Below are 19999 nucleotides of genomic sequence, written 5' to 3'. Positions count from 1 at the left end.
TTCCACTGTACATTTATCATCTAAACTGTTTGGTTGTTGCTGACATCATTCATGTAAGATGTGTGAGACGTAGTCGTCTGTAACACTGAGTGTGACCTGATGGGCTTCAGATGAATCCTCCTCCTCTTCCTCCTCTGTGGGGTTAAAGTAGCTTCTGTTAATCAGGCTTGATTTCTGAAAGTCTGACCTCTGCAGCAGCTCTGCAGACAGCTGGGGATAGTAATGACCAATGAGTGAAACGCAGTCATCTGAAGGGAGTGACACTGATGATGGGGAGGGGGAGGGGAAGGCAGAGGTGGGCGGAGTGTTCTGGAGCTCAGCATCTGTCTGTGTGGAGGTCAAAGGACGTCCAACATTCAGGATCTCAATCTCAGAGACGACAAACTCCTCCACTGTTTGGTGCTGGAGCTTCTCCCTGGTCTGCAGCAACATGCAGAGGAGAAATAAACACGCTTTATAAACTTTATATCACTTTATAAAGTACAGTTTAGTGAACTTAGTGTGAAGGTGGATGAAGAGTAGCCATCAACATCACTAATACCTTTTTCTCCATTTGTATGAATTCCAAATGTTCAAATACCAATTCCCTACTTGTATATTCCATGTTGTGTGTGTCACCCATGGTTACCAAGAACACTGTTTCCTGTTTCCTGTTTCCCAGCTGAGTGGTTGGTCCATACCTCATGTTGGAGGTCGTCCAAGTTGAGAGTTTTGATGTTCATTCCAGCAGGATAGGCAAAGAACTCCTTCAGCCTGGAGAGAAGCAGGACAGAGAGAAGCTCCTCATCATCATCTTCATCATCATCATGGTGATGGGCAGGATGAAGGTGTGAGCTGGGAGTTACTCACGTTTTCCTTTGAGGCCACAGAAGGACGACGACGCCCAGCAGGAACAGGATGGGGGCCAGGATCGTCACCAAGTAGGAGTCTACAAACATCACACGGAGGTTCAAGGGTCAAACTTACCTCACTCAGTCATGATGCAGAGAACAGCTGCACCTGTGTGTGTGTGTGTGTGTGTGTGTGTTTGTGCCCGATGTGATGGAACTCACAGTTGGTGGCGGTCCTGATGGTGACCCTGGCCGGTGGGCCGGGCCCCTCCTTAGTGAGCGCGCTCAGGCAGAGTGTGTACTCTGTGTTCTCACTCAGACCCTCTATGGTCACAGTGTTGCTATGGGGATCTGCCACAGACACGTCTACATGGAGACAGGAGGACAAACATCAACTCATAAACCTCCAATAGGAACGAATGAATGAAAGTGATTATCAGTTAAACAGTAAAACCTACTCGTCATGTGACCCTGTGACCTCTCAGATGCTTCCTGCACCGTCACCAGGAAACCAGTGATGAATCCCAGACGAGTCAGATCTTCCTCGTCGTAGCTCCACACCAGCGTTACAGAGGAGGAGGTGCTGTGGACCGGCTCTTGCACAACCGGCAACTGCTGGGGTTCTGAGGAAAAGGAAGTTTCAAAGGAGAAAGAATGAATCAGAATGACAACAAAATATGAAAACAACAGCCTCAGCCCAGCAACACAGCAGCTTCTATGACCTACGGCAGAAATGCATTGTGGGAGGGTTTGATCATCAATAATTCTGGAGGTTAAAAGAAATGTATATAATTGTTTTTGTCATTTTCATTTTCCTATTAATTGAAGTTTTGTGCACGGTTGTGTAGGTTTAGGACAATTTCAGACTTTGCTTTTCTGTTTTAAATCCTCAACCAATCAAATGAACTCACTGGGCTCTTGCAGGTATCCAGTCTGTCTGTCCAGCAGTGTGTGTCCATGTTCTGTGCATGCATAGATGCTGAAGGTGTACCGCTGATCTGCTTGGAAATGTTCTATAAAACAATGGGAGGATGACATCAGTGTCCAAACAGGAAGTTGTCCTCAAGTCTGTAAACAATCTGCAGAAGAAGAAAGCTGTGTAAACCTACCAGCAGGTAAGATCAACACGTTTCCTTCTGGCACCTTTATCCATTTCAGATCACAGGACTCCTTGCTTCCCCTTGTACACCAATCCACAACATGGCCACAAGGGGCGCTGCCTTGCTCATGCCAGGACAGATTGAAACCTGCAGCCAGACTGCCGCTCAACCGCCTCTCTGCAGGGAGACCGTCTGGACGGGAAATACAAGATTCACACACGTTTCACTCACAAACTCAAATCTTCTGATGCTGATTCTTCAGATTCTAAATCCAAACTGGCTCCTTCACCTCTGTGGTCCAGCTGTGACACAGTGATGTGAGCCGGGACGGAGGAACCCACGTCCAGAACCGCCTCCACTGTGATGTCACAGCGTCCTGGACCCACAGAGACCCCGGCCTGGGTTTGTCCCCTGTCCTGCCGCCTCGTCCTGTTCTCACCTCCCTGTGACCACTGAAGGGCGTAACCTCGGATGTTCACCTCCGCTGCTGAGCCTGTGAAGCGCTGAGAACAGAACATGTATCAGTTAGAGAGCTTTACAGCGGTCCAGTCTCATCGACGACACTGAAGATCAACAAATGCTTTCACGCCAACATTCTTCTCTCAGCAGCACGTTTGAGGGAAAGCAGGCGACCTCACCGGCGTCCACAACAGAGTCACCTGACGAGTGTGTGAGCTGGACGGCTGCTCTATCCTCCTCCAAAGGTCCAGAGTTACTAATGGATCTAAAGAAAGGACATAGGAGACATTTCTTAAAAGGGAAAACAAGCTGGATGGACTGATTCAGACTTCCACTGAGCCTCATTCAATTAAAATACACTAAATCCTCACTGAATTATAAAGTGGTACAAAAACAGAAATGTATCCACAGTTCTCCCCAGCATGGATGTTCCACACACACACACACACACACGCACACACTGGACCATCTCAGGGCAGCATGTGTGTATTCAGGCACGTATTGATTCACTTATTAACCTGTTGTGATTCATTAACTCTGCAGTCAGAGTGTGTGTGTGCACGGATTGTTGTTGTTTCTAAACGGCCTTAGGAGCAGCTTTAGTCTCTGTCTCAGTCTGATCAGGGGCTTAGATTAAGGAGGTCTTGACTACAGTCCATGTCCAGGTGACCCGGTCCCTCAGGAGTCTTGGTACTCACAGGTGATGAAGGTTCTGGGTTGCGTCCAGTCTCCCCAACGTTTCCCCCTGACAGCACAGCGTAACCTGGAGGAGTAGCGGCTGTTGGGATGCAGATGCTCCAGTTTGACCTCGCAGAGACCGCTGACATTCTGGCAGTTCACCTGTTCACACACCCACACACACACACACACACACACACACACACACACACACACACACACACACAAACACACACACACACACACACACACAGACAGTGAGATGCACGTCTTCGCAGTCTGCAGTGACAGTAAAGAGTTAAACCGACCGTGGTGAGGCTGTTTGGGTCTGCAGTGGCCTGACAGTGAAGGCCCAGCCCAGTCAGGTTGCCACGGACGATCCAGGACAAAGTGGCGTCCGTCACCCCAGGGATCACTATGTCACTCTCCACAACAGGAAACACTGACAACAACACACAGAACATCAGATCTCAGAGTGAATGAAGCGGGTGAACTGTCTTCCTGGCGTGAATGTGCTTAGAGGGCCACATGACCCCTGACCTCTGTCTGAGAGGTTGAAGCTGTGGCTCTCTCGCTCCTCCCCCAGCTGGTTCCTCACCACCACAGTGATGTTGTATTCTTCTAAACGCGGCACGACAGGGAAGCTGCAGGACAACGGCTCGCAGGCGACGCCCACCTGGTCAGAGTTCCTGCTTTCAACACGCAAAAGCAAACACTTGATGATTGGCTCTTTATTGGACAGGTGAAGATGCGTCCATCCATGTTTGTGTGGCAACATGCTCTTACTGGATGCGGAGTTTGACTTCTTCAACGTTGTAATCAAACGGAATCGGTTCTCTGCCTGGATCCCACGTACAGGTGACCGTCGCCATGTCTGCAGTCACACAGCTGATATTACAGGGCTTGGAGGGGGGAACTGGAACACACACACACACACACAGGCACACACACACACACACACACACACACACACACACACACACACACACACGCACACACACACACACGCACACACGCACACACGCACACACACGCACACACGCGCACACGCGCGTTCAATGGGAGTGAGAGACTTTTGGAAGAACGTCTACAATCACACAAACATTGGAGCTCACAGCTGACGTAGTTCCAGAAGTGAAGTGTTTGCTGTGTGCTGTCACTGCAGCTGAATAAGAGAGGCTTGATGAGTCTGTCGGGGATCGTCAGCTCCTTCACAGCGATGGCCTTCACTCGGTCTCCGACGCTGATGAGATTGTAGTTGCTGTTGTCGAAGGCCATGCTGGTGATGTGGACTCCTGCAGGAGGAACGCAGCAGAGCAGAACATCGCTGCCCTCCCTCAGCACACGCTGGAAGGGGAAGATCTGGGTCTGCTTCTCTGGCCGGGCTCCTACAGGTCAGGAGGGGTCAGGAGAGGTCAGATCAGCTGTGGTTAAGACTGGGAAGCCAATCTACCTTTTATGTTTGTATCTTTATGTGTATTTGGATGGAAATCAACCGTGTTTGCGATAAAGCAACCGTCTTATTCAGAATGTCAGCTCATATCTAAGTGATCTATTTCTATATGGTTACTAAAGGAGGTTAGATGCAGGGGGTTGCATCAGTCCCAGTTGTGCAACACTGATGGAAAGATTAGTGGGGCAGGGCTTCACTGTCCCTGATCTTATCACTCAGACTGACAACGCAACAACACAACAAACCTGCGAGTGTTTGCTCTCATCTTACCATAGTGCACCGCCCAGTCACTCCAGGGGCTCGGCTCAGACCGGTTGTAGAGACGCCGTATCCTGACCGAGTGATCCTCACACTCCAGAGGCAGAGCTGAAGTCCAGGTCCATGTGTATTGGTGTGAATCCAGCGGGGACACACTCACGCTGGCCTGGATCACAGAGACAGCAGAGTGAAGAGGCTTCACACTAACACCTTTAGATCCAGAGCCTCCAGTACTCACGTTGTAAACGATGGTGAGGTTCTCAGTGAGGCCAATCTGGACTTGATAGACATCCCTTTCCCCCACTAAGCCACTGGTGTTTGCCCGCCATGTCACCATCAGGCGCTGCTCGTCACTCAGCGCCTGCACCCGGCTGATGCTCGGCCTCCACACTGAGCAGAGAACACACAGCAACAACCGCAACGCTCAGCTTCTTAAGTGTTTGTCATGTGTTGTAGATGTTTCAATGAGCTTAATGGGGAAAATGTTGATGGGAAAAGTTCTTCTTCAACTTAAATGGAGTGAGGATGGAGTCTAACTTACCCGCATCCATGCAGACGCCACTGGAGAACATCAACAGCAACGCAAACAGGCTACAAAATGAGATTAAACTCATGATAGACGGAGGACGATCAGACTCCAGCTCCACTCTCATGCCAGATGAACGTCCAGCATGTAAGCTGAATGTGTTATGAGTCAGCCTGACCAGAATATACTGTATGTGTTGCTGCAGAAGGGAAACTGCATGAGTGGGCGGAGACAGGGGGGGGTTGTTGCGGAATCAGGAAGCCGTTTGTGTCTCAGCTCGTCCGTGACTCCAGCTCCAGCGTCTTCCTTCTCTCCTGCTGTGTCTCCTGTTGTCCCCCTGTCTGCCTCTGTGTGTGTGTGTGTGTGTGTGTGTGTGTGTGTGTGTGTGTGTGTGTGTGTGTCCCTCTCCTGATTAACCCTCCTTCATCCCACCTGCTCTCTCTCTCCTTGTGCTGTGTCTGAACCGTGTGCCGCCTCCTGTCCATGCGAAACATCAAACACACAAAATCAATCAACAACAGCAAATAAACTCACAGTGCTCGCAAACAAACCAGTTCTTTATATTCAGAATAATATGGCACATCAGCTCTGATTACACAGATTACAGGGGGAGCACACAGGTCACAACTGTGCACCCGGCAATTTATACACACACAATAAATTACTAACGTAGAGACGATCAGCAGAGAACTTTACAGAGATCACTTCTTACAGCATCAGGTAGCAAGATTCTTTTTTGGCACTTAAGTGAGGAGAACAATGAGAAGAATATGAGTTCCCTTTTCAAACACAGTGTACACAGGTAGCATGTCCATAAAACTATACAGAGATTTAGTATTATACAATATATATGATGTCGTTCAGAGGCTCTTAAATATTCGATTGATGTTCAGACGGCTAAAGACACGGGAATCACGTTTGGGTTGTTGTTGTTGTTGTTGTTGTTGCCGGGCAGAACAGTCCTTTAGCGCTAAGTGCTCATGGTGAAGTCTCTTCAGGTGTTTAGGAGGCGTGGCTTCATCTGCTGTGAGAAAAAGTGCGACTGAAACTGAAAAAAGGCCATAACAGAAGTAGAAACACTGATTTACGTTTGAAGAGGAGAGGGGGGGGGGGCTGATTGACCGAGAGCTGGTCTGGGAACAAAAGGCACAGCGGCTTGATTATGCAGGAGGACGGAGGGTTAATAGTCACACACACGATGACAAAAGGCACATAGAGGATTTCTGAGTTTGCTTTCTTTGTCCCTTATTTGATTATCCTGGGTTTTTAAAGAACGTTTGGTAGAAAAACAACTTTCACAAGAGCTTCCATCCATCACAGTCAGGCGGACGCCGGCGTGACACCCAGACACGCCCACATGAACACCAGAGAGCAGCGGGAGCGATGCTGAGGCGCCGCTGCGTCCTCCGCCGTGAGTCTCAGAGATAAACCACGTTCTCCTCGCCTGCCTCCTCGCCGTTCTGTCTTTCCACAGAGAGATACGCCTGTGGAGGAAGGAGGGGGGTGAGAGAGGGAGAGGAGGCGAAGTTGTCCTCAAACAGTTCCACCCCTGTGACCTCTGACCCCCAGGGTTGCAGGGATCGCCTGTCCAACTGAGGGCTGAAACCTGTGAGGCAGGAAGATGAGATGAAGAACACGGTGAGGTCACAGATACACCACTCGGCTGCATGTTTACTGTCTCACCGCGAGTTCACTTACTGTTGATGGTCCTGGGCGGCCGCGGCGGCGCAGTGACGCCGCCGCTGCCGAAGGGCTCGGCCAGGGAGCGCGAGCAGCCGTGGCTGTTTGTGTACTGCAGAGCGTCCGGAGAGGGTTTGGCGTGCGACTGGCTGAGCAGCGTGTTGAGGCTGTTGTACAGGCTGGGGTTGAGGCTGAAGCTGGCGATGCCGGCGTGCAGCGTCCCGTCGTGGTTCTTCCTGGGCGCGGAGACGAGCAGGCGCTGGTGCTGGATGTTGTTGTTGTTGTTGGTGATGGTCGGCGGGCGGAGGCGACTCTGCTGCAGGGTCGCCAGCAGCGCCGCTTCGTTCTCGTACACTGAGCAGTTACCGTCCAGGCTGCCTGAGCGGATGTGGCCGCTCACCTGGAGAGAAGGATAAGAAGATCAGAGTGATGAACTGTGCTAGGACTATATACTAATGAAATACTGCTACATTCTCTTCTTCTCCCTCTTCCTCCTTCCTCCCCCTCCTCTCCATGCCTCCCCCTCCTTATATCTGACCTGGTATCCGTCCAGAGGTATGGTGACGGGCAGGCTGCTCTGCCGGTTGTGTCTCCAGCTTTGGAGGAGGCGCTGCTGGGCGTCCACCTTCTCCTTCTCCCTCTCCACGCTCCTCTGCCCCTCCCTCAGCCGGTCCAGGCTGTGCTGATACTCCAGCAGCTGAGCCTCCAGCTCCTCTCGCTCACAGCGCAGACGCTCCACCTGGAAGAGGCACTGCTGCTCCCGGTGCTCCAGCAGACTCTCCTGCTCAATCTGGGTACAGAGCATTTGCAAGAGGGTTTACAAATCAGTTCAGGCAAAGTTGATCTCGGTGGCTGTAGTTATGAGACTTCTGGTAGTTCAATGTGAATAAAAGATTGAAATGCTTGCAACTTGAGGGCTTGAGGAGCAACTTGGAGTCTTAAAGGACCGCTCCACCCTGAAACACTGCACTCTTAAAGGCACCGCTCCAAACACAGGATAAGATCGTTCACTGTAGCTAAGAAAAGACTCCAGTAGTCTTGACAGGCAGGTACAGGATGTCAGATAAACATATTTGGTGGTTTCGTGTAGCAGCCGCTCTGTTTGATCGCTGATATGAGGAAAAGGGAAGTCACACCACCTCCTCCTCCTCCCAGCATGACATCTGTAACTCAGGCCACAGAGGATATCTACACAATCTATGTGTGAGATGTTTCCTCCCCTGAGCGTGACCGGGGGTCACACTGCAGTTTGTATGTGGCTGAGACACACACACACACACACACACACACAGGAGAGTGAACTTTCATTTAGATGTGACATGGATGGGAAGGTTTGGGGCCTCAGTGTGAACGATGCTGAGCACAGTTTGTGTGTGTGTGTGTGTGTGTGTGTGTGTGTGTGTGTGTGTGTGTGTGTGTGTCTCTGTATAAATACTAAACAGGCTCCTCAGATCTTAACCGACAGAGGCAGTTTCTGTTGTGCTGTGACTCTGTGTGTGTGTGTGTGTGTGTGTGTGTGTGTGTGTGTGTGTGTGTGTGTGTGTGTGTGTGTGCGCGCGTGTGTGTGAGACGCCTATGAGAGCTTCTGACCTGCTGCTTCTCCCGGGCCACACACTCTTTGTCCCATCGCTGCTGCTCTTGTCTCAGCTTCCCGTGGAGTTTCTGTACTTCCACCACCTCGTCCTTCTTCCTCTCCACTTCCTCTTTCCTCTTCTCACCGCTCCTCTGCTTCTCCTGCTCCTGGGTGACGGTGGGGAGATCGTATGAGTTATTATTCAGACGTTTTAAAACTAAAGAAAAGAAAAGTACTGCCTCATAAGTGAATGTCGTGTTTCTAGTTTCTTTCAACAGAGGAATGATGTCATCATATTCCTGAGTTATTTGGGACAACAACAGAATTTAATTTCTTTTGTATCTGTGGTGAAGCCTCAGCAGTGTTTCTCAGCGTCTACACTTCAACTTCCCTGTTCTTTCAGTGCCCGGATGTACAGATACGATGACAGGAATGAAAACAAATGAGACACTTGCACAACTGTTGTGTTGTTGCTAAATGTCCCACAGTGAAGTGAACATGTAGTGAACATGTAGTGAACAGTACCACAGTGTTCTGCAGGGCCGTGGGGGTGCGGGGCTGCGATCGCTCTCCCTCCTGGAGAAGGAGTTTCTGGACCTCATAGCAGCTGTCCTGGAGTGTAATGGCAGCCTGCAGACACCAGGGGGAGACACTTCATCACAACTCACCTCACTTTAGTGTAACCAAAGCAGAAATATAATAATGTTGTACAGTGACTTTGATCACACACACACACACACACACACCTGCAGACTGAAGAGCAGCTGAGTCAGACTCTGGACGCTCTCTGCCACCTATAGAACACAGAGTGATGACAGTGTTATTACCTTAAAACAGTCAAATATATTTATCTATCAAAGCAAACACACATCTCCAGAGAGCAGCTGGACCTTTAGCAGCGTCCCCTTAGTGTCCCCTCGCCTCAGGTCCACAGCAGAGCTCCACAGCATGCTGTCTGTGCCGGTGGAGTCCAGAGAGGTGGAGCTCATGCTGAGCGTGCTCAGATAATCGGCTGTAGGAGCGAGGAGAGAAGAAACAAACCGCTGTAACACGTGAGTGTGACAAACATCAGGACACAGCATCGGCGTGCACAGTGAGTGACTGACGCTCAGAGGGAGACTCCTGCACGCTGCTGCCGTGGCTGTTATAGCTGCAGCACTCTGGGCCTCGCACAGGAGAGCTGTGGCTCTGAGCCGGGAGGCCGTCACGAGCTCGCAGGATGACGATCAGATTCTCCGCTGCAGGAGAAGAAAACAAACAAGTCTGTCAGCTTTCACTTTATTATTGAAGAATGGGATCTGACTGATGTTGAAAATAGACCACACTGTCCTTCCTGCTTCAGTTTCAGTGATGTCATGAGCTGTCTGTTATGTTGTCTGGCTTATTAGAGAGGTTTGGTTTGCTGAGAGAGGAAACTTGGATCATAGAATTCAGTTAACGCCTTAGGGGCAGATTAGAGCTCCACACACTGAGGGACACCGTGTCCTCTGACCACGCAGTCTGTTCTGTCTCATATCCTGTGTGGGGACATTAATATGATCAGAGCGATCTCACAGACACAGACACACACACACACACTCAGAGTATCCAACTCCCCAGCCTGCATGTGTGTGACGGTATTCTCTTGCTCAGACCCCCAGGACAGGAGAGCAAATCCAAAGTGTGTGAGTGTTCATGAGTCCAGACAGCAACAAACTGTGACAGATAACGGCTGACATGACGAGCTGATGGACTTCCTGTGGCCCCCGGTAGCCGCTTGTGTCTCACCTTCCTTCAGAGCAGCTGTGAGTAAGGTGGAGGCCTGACGTGGCACCTCAGCGTCCGTGTCCGTTTGAACCAGCAGATGGCGCTGTGGGACCGGCTCAGATGAAGAGCAGAGGGTTAACTCTGTGAGCTCAGCGTAGAGCTGCAGCTTCTCCTCCAGGCTGCTGCAGATGCGCTGGTCCTGACCCAGCAGCGTCTCTGCACAACACAGCAGACACACAACAGGCAAGTTCACATCTCATGTTGCTGCTTGTAGAGAGGAAATGGGTCAGAACTCATTCAGGCACACAGAGATATGATCTGACCTTGGAACTTGCTGATCTTCTGTACTCTCACTTCTGCCACTCGCTTGGCTTCCTCCGTCTCAGCATTCCGCTCGTCCTCCTCCTCCTCCTCAGGACAGCTGCCATGAGACCCCGGGGGGTGAGATAATGAATAACACACACACTCACACATTAACAGAGAGTAGACATGCATGCAGACAAACACTCAGCAGACTCACACACAGATAAACACACAGAAGTATGAAAGGCGAACACGTGCGGGCGCCGTACCTCTCCACAGCCTGCCGTATGTGTCTCATCCACGCATTCCTCTCCTCCCGGGTGGTGGTGTGAACCTCGTACATCTCCGGTCCCACCGAGGAGGCCGAGATGAGGAACATGCCTCTCTCCTCATTGGCCACCTCTCTGACGATGAGCTTCTGCAGAGGGATCACAGGAGGCTTCTGGTCCTGGAAGATGAAGGGATGAAGCCCGGGGACGTTTCAGGGAATTGATGGAAGACAATTGTGTTTGTGTCAAAAGTGATCCTGAGCTTGAGGCTTACCACAGCAGCAAACACGAAGCGCTGGTCTTTCTCTTGCAGGAAAACCAGAACGTCTGTGAGCAGCAGAGCTAACGTGTCTGAGAAGGGAACAGGAGAGACGTTAGGTGTCTGTTCAATGTTAAACCCTGCTGGGAACACATCTCCTCCTCCTCCTCCTCCTCCTCCTCCTCCTCCTCACACCTTTGAGGCGCCCGGTGGCGGTCTTCCAGTAGACCAGTCCTTTATGCTGCAGGTCCCTGTGTTGGCTGTGCAGCTCCTGTTTGCGAAACACTTTTCCATTCTTCAGCTTGGCGAAGCTCTTGTTCTCCAGCCGGGCCAGAACCTCCTGCAGCTCCTGACACCGCTCGTACTTACTCACCGTCAGGTCCACCGCCGCGATGACGTCACGGATCTGAGCCAGAGCGCCCGACAGGTCCGAGTGCTCCTGGCTGCCCGCTGTGGGAGGAAAACAGGAAGCAGAGAGGTCACAGCAAAGTAACGCCACCTGTCGCTTTGCAAAGCTGCTAGTCTGTCCTAGTCTCTCTGTTGTGAAAGCATCTTGTCATCTCATCAATACTTCCAATATACTAGATACAAAACTAATCCATCTAGGTTTTAAATCAACTTATATTTATTATCTATCTCTGAAATCTGTAATTTTGCCTCAACCACTAGCATCATTTTCCAACTGTCAGTTCTTTCTCTAGGCGAGCACATGTACTCCTCCCTTCACTGCCCTGAGTCTCGCTCCCTGCAGCAGAGGATCCCTGTCAGTATCCTCACCCTGTGTGTATTGTAGTATCCTCTCCAGCAGCACCGGGTACTTGGTGATGCGCTGAGTAACGAGCAGGATGAACGCCGGCATCTCCCTCCTCCTGACCAGAGAGTTATTGCTCTGTTGCTGTGAGGGCAAAGGTCAAAGCAACTGTGAGGGAATCGTCGCATCCATTCCAGATCTTTACTATTTTGCAAGACGGGAGTGTTGACAAACGGTGTGAAGGGCCGAGGCGTACTTTGACAAAGTTTTGGAGTTTCTTGTTCTGCTGCTGCAGCTCTTTGAAGACGTTGACGGCGTCCGTGTGATGACTGCAGAACTCTCCGTAGACCTGCTTCATCTTCTCTGCGTTTTCATCTGAGAACTGAGAAGAAGCACATCAGACATGAAGTACGCACGTGTGTGTCTGTGTGTGTCTGTGTGTGTGTGTGTGTGTGTGTCTGCGTGTTTGTATCCATCTCTGACAAACCTGCTGTAGCAGTATGTCTCCAATCCGCTGGATGAGGTAATTCCCTGGACTCTCCGGCTGGCTGGTGGCCTGACGCCGCTCCTGCAGGGCTCCGAAGAGGTTCCTGTGGAAGAGGAGCAGCGGGTCCAAGCAGGGGAACATCCTGGCCACAGAGTCCCAGTCCAGCTGCAGCTCCTCCAGCATTCCTCTCCTGAACACCTCCGACATGACCGTGAGGGTTTGGATGTGATGCAGCTCCGTCTGCATGAGCTCTGTATGGGGCAGCACAGGTGCATTATGGGTACTGGGATATGCTGACAACTGCAGATTGGATCTTTACTGAGAAGAGACAGGACAGGAAGGAAGACGTCTCACCGTAGATGACATCCTGGCGTTTGATGGTGTGTTTGTCCAGATGCCTGCAGAAGTCTGGACTGACCACCAGACTCCATGACTCCGCCTCCAGGCCCAGCAGGTCAGCAGACAGGCCCCTGAGCAGAGGGGCGTCGGCTGCTTCTGTACAAAACACTTTAACTCATCTCTAATCTTTATTTATCCATGAATGATGAATAACCGTGTAACCCTGGCTCTCTCACCCTCTGTGGTGACGGGCGGGTCTGTAGACGGCAGGGGCGCCGCCGCCGTTGTTGCCGCGAACGCCGTCTCATCGGCCAGAGAGCAACTGGCCCAGAGCGCCGCACCGGCCTCAGCATCCAGGCCTGAGGCGTCACTGAGCCGCCTGCACAGAAGACACACAAGGAGCAACGTGGACTTCAAGTTAAACACTAAAACAAAGCAGAATCCATATCAACAAGTCTCTCAAATGATTAATGTAAACATCGTCTTGATATCAAAGGCCAACCTGGTATCTATGGAGATGGAGAGGCTTTTGGAGAGAGGAGCCATCGCTTCTCTCTTCTCTCTGGCTGTTGGAAGTGCGGTGGAAGAGGAGGAGGAGGAGGAAGAGGAGAAGAAGGAGGAGGCAGACGTTTCTCTCAGGGAGTCTGGATTGGAGGAGAAATCAGTCGGTCACAGTTTGGAGTCTCTCCCACCGGAGAGGCAAACAGGCTGAGTGTCTGTTTAGTGTCCGTGTGCTTTGTTTATCTCAGTGAGGAGCTGCTCACATGTTCTACACACACACACACACACACACACACACACACACACAGAACAGAAACTGCCTCTGTCGGTTAAGATCTGAGGAGCCTGTTGAGTATTTATACACACACATACACACACACAGACCCCCACTGAGGAAGATTAAAATTTAACTTCTTTTAACCAGGTAAAGAGCAGCATGGAACAGAGAGGGGGAGGGAGGGAGAGAAGGAGGCAGGGTGAGAGAGAGAGAGAGAGAGAGAGAGAGAGAGAGAGAGAGAGAGAGAGAGAGAGAGAGAGAGAGAGAGAGAGAGAGAGAGAGAGAGAGCGCTGTGGGAGAGGGGGGGAGGGTGAACCCGCTGTCATTTCTGACTCACTCTGTGAGGGGGGCATGGTCTTGCTTTTCATCATGGCTGCATTCCTCTCCTGTGGCTTCTGAGGGCACACACACACACACACACACACACAAACACACACAAACATCCTGACATCAGTAGCTGGACAAGCACAGTGTTTGTCCCTTTAATGTGGAACAGGGCTTCATGTTGTCGTGGCTGCTTCACTCATGTCTGATTTATGGCAACACAACAACTTTTAAAGTAAAACACCCCTCAGAGCCTCAGTGAGCTCTGTGATCCATCAGAGGCTGGTGATGGCGTCACACACACACTACCCATAGGAGCGCACCAATAAGAACATTTAGACGGGCTGGGTTGTGTTCTGGAGTGGAGATGTAATAACGTGATGCCAGACACACCTGTTGGCCCATCACACTCTTACATCAGTGTGTGAGTGGAGTCTATCTCGTAAACGCGTCCTGATCGCACGGCGAGACGGATCACACCATCACACACACACACACACACTTAGAACAGCATTCAGATCACAAACGCTTCCTGTGAGCATCTCCCTGGATGATGTCACACAGATCAGGATCAATGCAGTGGGGTCATGTGAGGTGTGTGTGTGTGTGTGTGTGTGTGAGGCCGATGGTTTACCTTTCCACAGGCTGGAACCGACTCACGGCACCCCTTGTGGACGCTCAGGGAACAGCCTGCAAGAGTAAATCCACATCAATCTGATCAGTGTGTGTCCACATGTGACCTGGTGTCTCATGGTAAACAAAACCAGCGAGCCTGCAAATTACAGATTCACACAAAACCCCAAACAGTTCAGCCTGTAGACATAAAGCAACATGTGGTGAGATACTGACTGGAGCACTGCAGCAGCTCCTTCCCGGACACAGACTTATCACAGGCCACACACACAGCGGGACCAGATGGAGACACGGGCGCAAACTGGTGTCCGTTAGCAGCTCCCGCCTTCTCCTTTCCCTCCTTCACCTCTTTCCCCTTCACCTGAAACACAAGTCAGAGCAAAAACCTCACTGAGCTGACATCTTGGCGTAGAAAGGAGGATGAGGAGCGGGCCCGGGGCAGACCTTCATCCTGAAACCACACCTGTTAAAGTGGAGTTTGTTGAGATTGAGGGGCCCTCGGAGTGACCTTGTCTATTTACTTACTTAAGGCCCACAGGGACGGGGCTGCTGAGGGGTGCTGAGATCCTTAGGGGGTTATTAAGGGGGTTCCTGTGTGTGTGTGTGTGTGTGTGTGATTGTGCCGTGTTTATTTACTCATCAAACTGTACAGGGAAGTGAAGAAGAGTAGAGTGCACGTTTGCCTCAGCGTGTCCCGCGTCTGCGTCTACAAGGAGACACGCCGGGCGCTCACGTGTTTACGAGAGCACCCGGCACTATGGAATGTGTTTTGGTTGGCCTGAGCCGTGCTGGGGGTCTGCGCCTTATGTAAGAGGGCATGTTCACTCTGTGCCCTGTTGCTAAGACCTGAGAAAAGGGAATTTTCTCCTTGGCCAAATAAAGGCACCGGCTACAGACAATGGCGCCCCGAGATCGGAATTCAGATCTGGCCTATCAGAGCGCTGCTAAAGCTTTTACTGCAGGGCTTCCAGCTCTCTGCTCCGTGTTATAAAGCTCCACTATAAAGATTCTCCTCCAGCCTGTTCTGAGCTCTTGGGAGATGAGTTTGTAATCTTCCTCACCTTGGTCTTGTTGCGTGTGCTGGACATCCTGCTCTTGAGGAAGCTGAAGGTCCGGCTCACTTTGTATTTCTCCGACTCGACCTTAGACGGGATTATATATTTGTCCCACTCCTCATCCTCGATCCTGTGTCGACATCACAGTCAGCGGTCAGTTTATCACACGGTCCACAAGGTCCACACACACTTTTAATACCCACATCCATCATATTAGTACTCTCAGAAACTAAGAAGCTAAAGGTGTCATGCTGGAATGAAAGAATGTCCAGACAATCTTCCAGGACCCCTGGACTCTTAACAACATGCTTGCCATGCTTGGAAGTTTTACACCAACAGTCACTAAGGACTCTAGTCTGGGTTATTTATAGAATGACCTTGGCGAGCCCACAATTAATAAGGGGTCGGCTCTCTTCGATGCAAGTTCCTTACATTAGACAATCTAGGTGAAAGGCAACAAAGAAGGAGAGTGAAGATGAGAGATGTTACATGCGACGCCACATGGAGCGAGGCAGCGAGGCCGGCGTTAGTGTGTGTGTCAGGTACTCGTGTCTGAGCACACACGCCTGTAAAGACGCCGGGTTGTTAATGGATGAGTTGGGCGGTGGATTCATGGCGGGGGTTAGAGGGTTAAGCCACACATGCATGGCTCCCTGGGGGGCGGACACATACTCTTTGAGGAACTCTGTGAGGGTGAGATGCTGGAGCGACGCGCCGCTCTCCTCCTCGGCTGACTGGGCCCGCTTACGGAAACCCAAACCCCTGCGTGGATTAAACACACCTTAGACCGGGCTGTGGTCAAGGCAACAAGGACACACAGCAGCTACACTTCCAATGGAACAAACCGGGAATGGGAAACGGTCACATGGACATTTACTCTACACACGCTTCAAGTAAACTACTGCACAGATTATAAGCAAATAGTTATGTTGGAGTTTTTACTGATGGTGTGAAAGAGACAACATCCACATTTCATACTATTACTATAATAAACTTATCTAATCTAACACCATGAAGTGTTTCTCTAACATGATCTCATATGAAGCTTCCTCCGTTAGCGATGCATGTTTATTAGTGAGCAGAATGTATTAGAGCGTGATCGATCTGAGTGACACAACTGAATGAATGTGAACCTATGGCATGAAGATGAAATGAAACAAACAGTGTGGCAGCTGTTAGGCCTGTGAATCAGAGGCTACTCCATACAACAACACGCTACGAGTGGACGGGAGCTGGACGCTTCTGAGGCCTGAAGTCCAGCAAACTCCTGACTTAGTTTGTGTGTTATTTGCGATCAGAGCGTGTTCTGGCCATGCAGCAGGAAGTCTGTCACATCCTGGCCAGTCAGAGCCAACCACAGGTTCAACACTGGAGACACACAAGTCTGAGCACGGGGCCCTGCGATGCCCGGATGGTTCCTGAGCTTCTGAAAGGACAGGAGGAGGGTTTTTACCTTTTCTCTCTGGTCGTCTCTGTCAGGCTGAAGGCTCGCTGCTCTGCAATGTAGAGGAGCAAAGGTGTGGCACATGAGTTAGGAACAACACATGAGAACATTAGAAGTGATTCTCCAGACACCAGCTGAGACGATTAAGAGGAGTCATGGCGATCAGAACGAAGGGGAAATGATTCAGAAACCTGGAAAACACCCGAGTCCAGCAAACCCTGAGGGAGGAACGGCAACATGGATCAACTGCTGACAGCAGAGATGGAACACCAGAACCAAGAGGAAGCAGAAACCCAAGCCCAGAGCAGAAACACAGCGATGCTTCTTCTTCCTCACAGCGTTTCCCCCCAAAGCCACCGGATACAAAATGCATCGCCCCCGGTTTTCACAGCGACTCGTGGGTCGTCGTGTCGTGTAAACCAGCGTTTGGTCTCAATACAGAGAGAAAGAGATAGAAATGCTTTGCCGTCAAGCTTTGGAGCAAATCTGTCCCTGATCAGTCACGATTAGAAGTGATTCCTTTATTGGACGGCGTCACCCGAAGCTGAAAGTTCCCACAGACATCTAGAGTCCCTGAACATGTCCCCAGGTTGTGTCGACGCGGCTGTTTGGGGGCTTTACTTTCCACTTACTAACTTGGTTGAGACGAGAGAGTGATTTAGAGAGAGATAACGTCTGAAGGAGAGAACGTCCGCTGCTGCTGAACGCTCCGTCTACACAGGACACACACACACGTATCTCACACACACACACACTTGATTTATGACACCTGACCGGGCCGTCCCTCAGTCAGACATGTGGCCCATGTGTTCCATGCTCAGTCGGCCCCTGTGGAGGGAAAAGGTCAAACGGCAGAGGGGTCAGAGTTGACTCACCTTCTGCCGGGTCAGAGACGGTGGCGTCTCGGTTTAGCAGCGGACGAGAGGGCTTGGCCTTGGGGGAGGAGTAGGAGTAGGAGCGCAGACGGACCTCCGCCTCCTCCGGGCTCTGGGGGAAGAGATGAAGAAGAGGATAAAGTGAAGCTCCATGCAGAAGAAGAACAGAAGGATCACAGGTTCAAACCTCACGGCAGTCAGGATCCATTATATACACAGTTAAATATGAAGGATGTGACGGTACCTTGGTGGATGTGTGTGTGGCGTCGGTGTGTGTGGCGTCCAAATCTGGCAACGCGTCAAAAGAGTCTCTGGAGCGGGACCTCAAGGTGGGGTGGTGCAGCTTTAAAGACGAGGACGGGTAGGAATGTCCCAGTATGTCCTCGTCTCCGCTGTCACATTCAAGACTGGGACTGTATACAGACACACACACACACAAACACACACACACACACACACACAGGGAGAAAGAGAGAGAAATACACACACACACACACAGGGAGAGACACATACACACACACACACACACACACACACACACAAACACACACACGGAGAGACACACACACACACACACACACACACACACAGGGAGAGAGAGAGAGAGAGAGAGAGAGAGAGAGAGACAAACACACACATTACATTTTTAGAGACTGTATTCATATTCACTGAGGACTGTTTGTGCTTTTGTCCATATTAGGTGAAACACAAACCTGAAGACGTTCTGATCTCAAACACACATATTTAACAAGTGACCTGTGTGGAGGAGAGCTGGAAACAAGCACCCCTTCATCATCATCATCATCATCATCACTGACAGATATGAATCACCTGCAAAGGCCAGGCTAGATATTGCTAAACACTCTCCTCTTCCTCCTCCTCCTCCTCATCACATATTACATACATGCGGCTGTATAAGTCACATGTTCTCCCCTCCGCTCCGTAGAGGAAGCTGCATGCTGTGAAATGTACCGGCCCCACTTCAACACACAAACAGCTCTATTGTTTGGAGCTTCCTGTCACTTCCTGCACCTTCGCTTCCCTGGACGCCGTCGCAGCGCCGAAGCTCTAAAGTTCTGCTGAGATCTCATAGAAATGATTCTGAACATACGTCACAGAAAGTGACAGATTTCATTCTTGTCAACAACCAAATCACACAAAGTATCCTAATGGGTGGGGAACATTAATGTTGCCTTCATTTTTCCACCGATGATTCTGATTGGCTGTCAGATTAGAAGCACTGGGGTTTAAATAATAGTTCACACTCATTGCCTGTATGAATTAATTCTCAGGTTTTACGCCCTTGTATAACGTTTGGATAGTTTAAGCCTAAGGAATAAAGAAGACCTGGTCCTACCTCAGGCCCCGGGTCGCCTCTGGCACGCCGACTCCTCTGTGACTGAAGCCAGGAGAGACCGGGCTGGTCTGGCACCTTTGTACTCCCTCGAACAAACGGAAGGCTGAAGCCAGGGGGGAGGAAGGAAAAGATGGGGAGGAAGCCAGGGGAGAGGTGGGGGAGACGGGAAGAGGGGACGGCTCCCTGTGATTCCTGAGGCTGCAGGTCTGGATTCCCCTCTGCCTGCTCAGGGACGGCGACGGCGACGGCGACAGCTGCTGCTCAGGAGGATCCACGGGGCAGGAGTCCGAGCTGGGGCTGCCTGCGTTTGGCGAGGAGGCCTCTTCTTCATCGCCTGGAGAGCGATACTTAATGTCCACATCGCCAACCTGGAGCAAGAAGATGAAGCTCCACTGAGTCATTTATAGAAACCATGTGTCGGAGGCTTTGCTTGCATCATTCGCTCACACGGGGAGAGAGAGAGAGGAAGTCTACAGTCAGACTCACCTGCTGCACCAGCATGGCGTTGGCGTACACTTGGTCTCTGCCGTGTATCATGGCCGACAGTCTGGCAGCTGCAGCACGAGTCGGGGACGAGGCCTTGCTGTCCCTCATCGACTGACCTTTCTCTACAGAGAGAGAGAGAGCCAGAGAGAGGGAGGGAGAGGGAGGGAGGGAGAGAGAGAGGGGGAGGGAGGGAGAGAGAGGGAGAGACGGAGAGAGGGAGGGAGGGAGGGAGAGAGAGAGGATTTCTCAGTACCACATTTGGTTTCCACAGCAACACCAAATAACTTTTCACAAACACAGGAAGTGAGACGAGGACATCCTGGGCAGTTGCAGTCA

The 19999-nt window shown here is 51.0% G+C and overlaps 2 protein-coding genes across 6 annotated transcripts; both read right to left on the bottom strand.

Annotated features, from left to right (window-relative positions):
- Positions 1–45: 45 nt before the first annotated feature.
- Positions 46–5519, bottom strand: osmr (oncostatin M receptor). Of its 4 annotated transcripts, none has more exons than XM_076138592.1 (17): positions 5320–5514; positions 5017–5168; positions 4791–4944; positions 4183–4455; positions 3854–3983; positions 3608–3759; positions 3376–3509; positions 3088–3229; positions 2590–2654; positions 2220–2433; positions 1940–2122; positions 1742–1843; positions 1289–1453; positions 1053–1196; positions 850–928; positions 681–753; positions 46–420 (listed from the first exon to the last, which is right to left on the bottom strand). In XM_076138592.1, exons 1-17 carry the CDS (start codon positions 5429–5431, stop codon positions 46–48), a joined length of 2649 nt encoding a protein of 882 aa, XP_075994707.1. In that variant the 5' UTR covers positions 5432–5514. The 4 variants fall into 4 exon arrangements, with proteins under 4 accessions (XP_075994707.1, XP_075994705.1, XP_075994706.1 ...); XM_076138590.1 differs by having other exon boundaries at positions 2569–2654; positions 5320–5512; XM_076138591.1 differs by having other exon boundaries at positions 2569–2654; positions 3608–3756; positions 5320–5511.
- Positions 5520–6097: 578 nt separating this feature from the next.
- On the bottom strand, positions 6098–19781 carry LOC142989180 (rho guanine nucleotide exchange factor 28-like). Of its 2 annotated transcripts, XM_076138609.1 has the most exons (29): positions 19664–19781; positions 19178–19545; positions 18065–18233; positions 17821–17932; positions 16955–16997; positions 16174–16263; positions 15508–15631; positions 14663–14807; positions 14448–14503; positions 13827–13884; positions 13214–13355; positions 12948–13090; positions 12727–12867; positions 12373–12623; positions 12142–12267; positions 11912–12029; positions 11330–11584; positions 11150–11226; positions 10876–11054; positions 10627–10724; positions 10325–10519; positions 9664–9795; positions 9448–9569; positions 9304–9351; positions 9083–9187; positions 8575–8724; positions 7523–7774; positions 7003–7384; positions 6098–6910 (listed from the first exon to the last, which is right to left on the bottom strand). In XM_076138609.1, the coding sequence occupies exons 1-29, from the start codon at positions 19769–19771 to the stop codon at positions 6723–6725; spliced, it is 4377 nt and encodes a 1458-aa protein (XP_075994724.1). In that variant the 5' UTR covers positions 19772–19781; the 3' UTR covers positions 6098–6722. The 2 variants fall into 2 exon arrangements, with proteins under 2 accessions (XP_075994724.1, XP_075994725.1); XM_076138610.1 differs by lacking the exon at positions 16174–16263.
- Positions 19782–19999: the final 218 nt, after the last annotated feature.

This window comes from Genypterus blacodes, unplaced genomic scaffold (genome assembly GCF_046128005.1).
Source record: "Genypterus blacodes isolate CSIRO-AG114 ecotype Tasmania unplaced genomic scaffold, CSIRO-AGI_Gbla_v1 ptg000385l_1, whole genome shotgun sequence".
NCBI classification, from domain to species: domain Eukaryota; kingdom Metazoa; phylum Chordata; class Actinopteri; order Ophidiiformes; family Ophidiidae; genus Genypterus; species Genypterus blacodes.
The sequence above is the reverse complement of the archived record's forward strand: the minus strand, read 5'-3'. Positions and strand labels throughout refer to the sequence as shown.